This window comes from Lolium rigidum, chromosome 5, assembly GCF_022539505.1.
Source record: "Lolium rigidum isolate FL_2022 chromosome 5, APGP_CSIRO_Lrig_0.1, whole genome shotgun sequence".
Classification (NCBI taxonomy): Eukaryota; Viridiplantae; Streptophyta; class Magnoliopsida; order Poales; family Poaceae; genus Lolium; species Lolium rigidum.
This window is the reverse complement of record NC_061512.1, coordinates 4,441,596-4,447,900: the sequence shown is the minus strand read 5'-3', so window position 1 is coordinate 4,447,900 and position 6,305 is coordinate 4,441,596. Positions and strand designations below refer to the sequence as shown.

At 42.1% G+C, this 6,305-nt stretch overlaps 1 protein-coding gene across 1 annotated transcript; it reads right to left on the bottom strand.

Moving 5' to 3' along the window:
- Nucleotides 1-3,149: 3,149 nt before the first annotated feature.
- On the bottom strand, nt 3,150-5,035 carry LOC124652780. Its single transcript, XM_047191822.1, has 3 exons — nt 4,666-5,035; nt 3,935-4,155; nt 3,150-3,743 (listed from the first exon to the last, which is right to left on the bottom strand). The coding sequence occupies exons 1-3, from the start codon at nt 5,033-5,035 to the stop codon at nt 3,150-3,152; spliced, it is 1,185 nt and encodes a 394-aa protein (XP_047047778.1).
- Nucleotides 5,036-6,305: the final 1,270 nt, after the last annotated feature.

Below are 6,305 nucleotides of genomic sequence, written 5' to 3'. Positions count from 1 at the left end.
GGGAGACACGCCATTATCTCATCAATATCCAACACTATATAATATCATTCAACATAAAAATGTGTTAGTATCGACTGTGTTTGCTACTGAACCTATCAATATTTCTTTTAGAAGAGGGTTGAATGATAATAAGTGGGTGCAATGATTACATCTATGACAACAATTAATTACAATTGATTTAACATCTGAACCTGATAAGTTTATTTGGAAGCTTACGGATTCCAGCATTTTTTCACTTAAGTCTATGTACCTTGATTGGATGAATGGTCATATTGTTTATCTTCGCGGGTATCTATGGAAGTTAAAGATTCCCTTGAAAAATAAAAATTTTATGTGGTTCCTTAGTAATAAGGTGCTTCTAACTAAGGATAATTTAGCTAAACGGAAGTGGAAGGGATGTCAAAATTATTGTTTTTGTGATTCCATGGAAACCGTTAATCATTTGTTTATTGAATGCCCTTTTGCGAAGATAGCTTGGCGTATGATGTACCTTACTTATAACATTCCTCCGCCAACTAATATTACTAATATGTTTGGTAGATGGCTGAATGGGGTGAGGAAAGAGGGTAAACAGAAAATTCGAATCGGTATTTCCGCTCTTTGTTGGGCTATTTGGAGAACTCGAAATGATATTATCTTTAACAAATAAAATGGAACTATTTTTTTGCAGGTTATCCGACGAGCTGCTCATTCAATTCAGCAATGGGTTTTACTCAGCGGGAGGCTATGGGTATTGGATGCAACCGGATGCTAGCGGTTGCTCAGGACTTCTTTTCCAGGCTACTGGGTGCGGCATCTTAATAGAATAGCAAATGCATAGCTTCTCTATTTGCCATATTTTCAGTTGGTTGATTAATGTATCGACCCTAGCTCTTCCTTGATTATAATAAGTGATAATGAATCTATTGTGACTTGATATTTTGTTTTTAATAAAGCAAGCTGTGTGTAGCTATTGGTGCAGAGGCTGGGGCTATGCTCTTTTATCGGAAAAAGAAGTATTTATCTCATGTACATACCATTGAAAGCTCATTCTTGCCATCCGTGCATGGATCTAGAAGTTGTGCTAACTGAGGCCCTTCAAAAAAAATACAGTGGTTTCTTCAGCGATTTCGAGTCTCGCCCACGTCACACAAGTCAGATACTAAGCCGAAAATGTTGTTGGGAGAAGGAATCGATAGACCAGTTGTCTTATATTGATTTTTTCGGTGATAACAGTGCTAGGACTGCAAGCTTACATGTCATTTATCTTGATAGGTAGCTCTGAAACAAGCAATTGACCAGTAATTCGTAATGAAGTATTTTATTATGATACATTTTTGGCTGTACAAACATTGCGCTATGTAATCAGCCTGTATTGTCTGACGATCCACATCTTAAGTATGCCTGTGACGTGCAGATAATAAGCCTCACTAAATAATGAGGTTTGTTGGAATACAACTGGTCGAGCTACCTTACTGGATGTTCTTGTCTGCCTTGGACAAGCTGACTGAATCATTGACTGAGCATAATATAGTCGTCTGCAAATCGAAGGAGGAAAGGATGATGAAATCTTACGACTTGATTACCAGAAACGTGCTCTGTGCTAGACTAAACATTATCTAAACTTCTTCTACTATGTCTTATTTACGTCAAGATACTCGCTGAGCATATATTGGATCTGAATAAATATGTATTGTCACAAAACCCTTATAAACATTGATAGCGCCAAATCTTCCTAGTGCAGTTAATTGCTGCAATGGAAGGGACATCTCATGGAGAAGATGAGAAGGTGAAATAAAATTGGGATGGCAGGTACAATTTTTTTTTGAACACAAGATAGGTCCCAAGGAAACCGAGCTGTCATTAACATTCTAGCAAAATTACAACCCAGCTCATACAAAGACTCGTACTCTCAGAAGCATAGTCTATATAGCTAACTAGACGCACACAAAGAAAACTATCTGATGAACAACCAAACTGTGTAAGTGGATGAATACAACTAGAGCCTGCCAGGAGGTCCGGCAAGTACTCGTATTTCAGGGGTCTCTTTCCATCTCACCAACCGTATAGCCAACGGTTCAACCGGCAATCAAATTGGTAGATGCATATGAGGTTAAGAATTAAGTTGTAGATCCAAGTGCCGCAACACCAAGCTCAATACAATGGGATCTTCTCTGCTGAATCTGAGGGCCAACATGACATCAGAGACGAGAAGATAGCATAGACAGCTTGAACACCTTGCAATAGTTGTAGTATGTAACGGCTAGGTGGAATCATTGAAGGCTTTGAAGTCACCCACCGAAGAGCATGAGGACGATATTGATCATAGATTGGAAGTAGCACCAGCGTCAACACAAAATAGGAAAGGATCGGCAATCCAACATCTCTGCCTGCCAACATCCGAATGTAGCTTCCAGCAGCACCCAATGACCTCCAGCACTTGCATTATCGCTGACTCACATAGCTTACATTAACAGTCTGAGCAGAAAAGCGAGAGCAGTGCAGCACAAGTACTACATCCATCCCTCGTGTGCAGGGTTAAACTCTCCTGCAACATGACGCTCAAATCCAAGATCGTGCCAATCAGCAGCATGTACTTGGGCTGTCCATCCATGGAAGAGGATTGAAGAACTGGCCAGCATAGAGGGGAACAGCAGGGATTGACAGGCACAACTTTATTTTGTTCAGTTGCAAACATGCTTAGGTGGCTAGCCTTTACCGAGCGATTGACCAACCTCTTGCCAGAGCGTATGTTACAGGACAACACACAACGAAATGTAAGAAGCAAATGACAAGTTCTGATCAAACTGCAAATTCCTGACAGAAGCCTCTTGCCAGAGCGTATGTTACAGGACAACACACAACGAAATGTAAGAAGCAAATGACAAGTTCTGATCAAACTGCAAATTCCTGACAGAAGCTACACCTATAATGTAGCAACATTACTGACAAACATTACTTCCACAAACAAGACATATAATATCTAATATGCTCATTACCTAAGCAGCCTAACCCCACATCTGAGCGAATTACATTGTTAAACAAGTAGAACAGTTAGCCGTACAGTACCATGGCATGAGCACACACATAAATAAATGTAGTTCAACTACTTAGTTGGACAAACAGCGGGCAAGGCATGCTCAACAGATAAGATTGGACGCCTCCAAACATCAATCCCGCTTGGCAGAAACCAAAGACCAAGAAACGGTCACTTCCATCTTGCAGAAAACAAGATCACACATGCGAGTACTTGCACCCGACGTTTCCATCCCAAAGTCAACCGTGGCTTTTGCAGAAAAGCTATTACGAGAGGCCTCGACAGAAAAGATCAGTTTGCCTGCTGGGAAACCTACGGAAACAAGCCGCCTCGAGAGCTCAACCACACCATCAGACTTGGTAGGCAGTTTCCCATCTTGAAAATCAAGCAACAGTACCACTTCCCCTTCTTTTGCATTGTCGGTCTTGCAAACAATCAACCCTGGGCATTGATTGGGCCATGACCCATCCACAATTCGGAAACCCACAGTGGCCCCAATTGACTTAGGCAGCACTGCCAAAGCACACTCAAGCTTGCAGCGCTGGCCTGGAATGCGTGTAGGGATGCCATCTTTCAACGGACAACTTTGCTGGAATTCAAAACATTTGAAAGCCAATACTTCATCTTCAGACTCTTTGTCACCCTTTATTTTTAACTGAACTTCAACCACAACTTTGTCAATTAACAGAACCGCTCGAGATGGGCCTGTCATGCGCAGGAATGGATCCTGCAATGCAAGCATCACAATAATAAATAATTAATTAACTTCAGGAGTATACAAAACTGAAGCAGGACACAGGAATAGACACACGAAGAATAAGAATGTAGGTCTAATAGTAGTAGCTGGCAGCAAGAAAATAAAGATAACACAAATTGATAGACAAAGAGTTAGACTGTAGGTAGTCGCAACTGACTCACCTTTTTAGTGAGGGTTTGGCAGCTATCCCTGGTGCATCTGAAGAGATAGTTGCGTTTATGATCTACCGAGTCCCTGGCAGCAACAAAGCCATGGACCTGCAGTGGCCAGCTGAGGCTATAGCTTAGGTCGGTGACTTTGATGGAAAAGAACTGCAAGGAACACTCCGGGAGAGCATCTGGTGGGATGGTTCCTGTTGCACAGTACACATGACCAAGGGAAGCTGCATGGAAGAAGCTAATGTGAGAACATTGAAAGAAAAGGTGAATTAAATTAAGTGATAGAACTTGTTACCATGAAACATAGTCTCATCCAGTGCAATAAGATAGGATATCAGTGCGGATTCAGGGTCATTAATCTAATGCTACGTTATCCTGTTCCTAGTGAAATATGCAAGGAAACAGACGTTTCCCTACTCCCTGATATATTGTTATGGAGTAGATTTGTTGTCATTCTTATGAAATAAATCCCAAATGAAACATGCAATGCTACAACGATACTGACATCCATGGTAACGGCATCCATCGATGGGTTGGGAGGTATCCTATTCCTAATTTGTGGATGGGTTTAAAGATAAATCTAGTTCTCGCCCAATTAATAAAGCATGCATAGAGCAAAAAAGAGGGATTTTCTTATGTTCCTGCATAAACACAAATGGGATAGGCAAGCCGACCAGGGGTGTTTATCGTAGACTAATTCATGGGGAGATGCAATCAAGTGAAGAATTTCTTACTTTCTGCGTCAAAGGAACCGAAGCTGCAGCCATAGCAGCTCTCCCATTGTTTACGGTAGTCCTCAATCTCCTGCTCCTCTCTAGGAAGCTTCTCCTCGTCCCTCCTCTGGATCCCATTCTTGCGAAGATATTCCGCCTCCATCACATTGATCCTCTCCTGCAACTCGTCGAGATACCTCAGTCTATCTAGAGGCGTCTCTAATTCTATGATGCTCTTCACCGACCTCGTCTTTGTAAGAGGAGCCGCCTCCTCTACTCCCCCCCGCTGGATCTCAGGTGGGCGTGGATCGCGACGAAATTGTTCCTCCATCTTCTGAATCTGAGGTGGGTGCACATCTCGACGAGATTGCTCCTCCGTCTTCGGGATCATGGTGTGCTTCAGGCTATCTGGCAGCGGCTTTTTGGTGCTCTTATTCCTCGACCTGGTCTTTGTACTTGACCATGCCAAGTCATGACATGGGCTGGCTCGGTACTGGGCTTCGGTTCGCTGGAGCGGTTGGCGAGCTTTATAATACCTCCGTTCGAATAAGCCTTATATTTTTTTTGGAAAATCAAGCTAAGTAAACTTTAACTAAATTTTTTAAAAAATATATATAAAAACTGCGATATTATATGGATATCATATGAAAAATATATTTTATGATGTATCTAGCAGCGTCGATTTTGGATTGCATATTATTATGTTCTTTTCTAAAATTTTGATCAGACTAAACACAGTTTGACTTTCTGAAATAATATAAGCTTATTCATTGAAACAGAGGTACTAAAGGACTAGTTAAATGTTATGGGTAAGTCTCAAAATAATAAATTTAAATGTCATGGGTCTCATTTTTCTTATCGTACATTTATAAGCATTAGTGGAATTCACGTGGGTTACACCAGAATATTAAAATGCAAGCCGATGAAACAAGTGTCTTAGGGTGCGTTTCGTAGCCTGCATGTCCCTTGGCTCGCATCGGTCCAGTTTTTTCGGCCTGTTTCGTTACCTGGCCAAGGTCGCGTTCTTGCACGAATCGCTTCTCAAAGCACCCTCGGGCCAGACCCTGGAGGAATGCCCGGTTCGGCCGTTTCTAGCAAGCCACCACCGTTCCGCAGAAGTGGAGAACGCGGCGTTCTCGCAGAGCCACCGCAGGAGATGCGGGAGCTCGCGCGGGTCGGAAAAATCTCGGCGCCAGGAATTCAGTCACTGATGACCCACAAGTATAGGGGATCGCAATAGTCTTCGCGGGAAGTAAAATCCAATTTATTGATTCGACACAAGGGGAGACAAAGAATACTTGAAAGCCTTAACAGCGGAGTTGTCAATTCAGCTGCACCTGGAAACAGACTTGCTCGCAAGAGTTTATCAGTAGTAACAGTTTTATAGTAGTAGCAGTAGTGAAATAACAGCAGCAGACTAACAAAGACAGCAGTAGTGATTTTAGTAAACAGCAGGATTAAAATACTGTAGGCATGGGGACGGATGACGGGCGTTGCATGGATGAGAGAAACTCATGTAACAATCATAGTAGGGCATTTGCAGATAATAATAAAACGGTATCCAATTACTAATCAATCAATAGGCATGTGTTCCAATTATAGTCGTACGTGCTCGCAATGAGAAACTTGCACAACATCTTTTGTCCTACCAGCCGGTGGCA

Bases quoted from the DNA above. Each gene is read 5' to 3' on its own strand.
- LOC124652780 (XM_047191822.1), bottom strand. From the start codon at position 5,035: ATGATCCCGAAGACGGAGGAGCAATCTCGTCGAGATGTGCACCCACCT. The intron at 4,156-4,665 runs GTAAGAAATTCT...TCTTCCATGCAG, and splicing joins CGGTTCCTTTGACGCAGAAA to CTTCCCTTGGTCATGTGTAC. The intron at 3,744-3,934 runs GTGAGTCAGTTG...CTTGCATTGCAG, and splicing joins GCCAAACCCTCACTAAAAAG to GATCCATTCCTGCGCATGAC.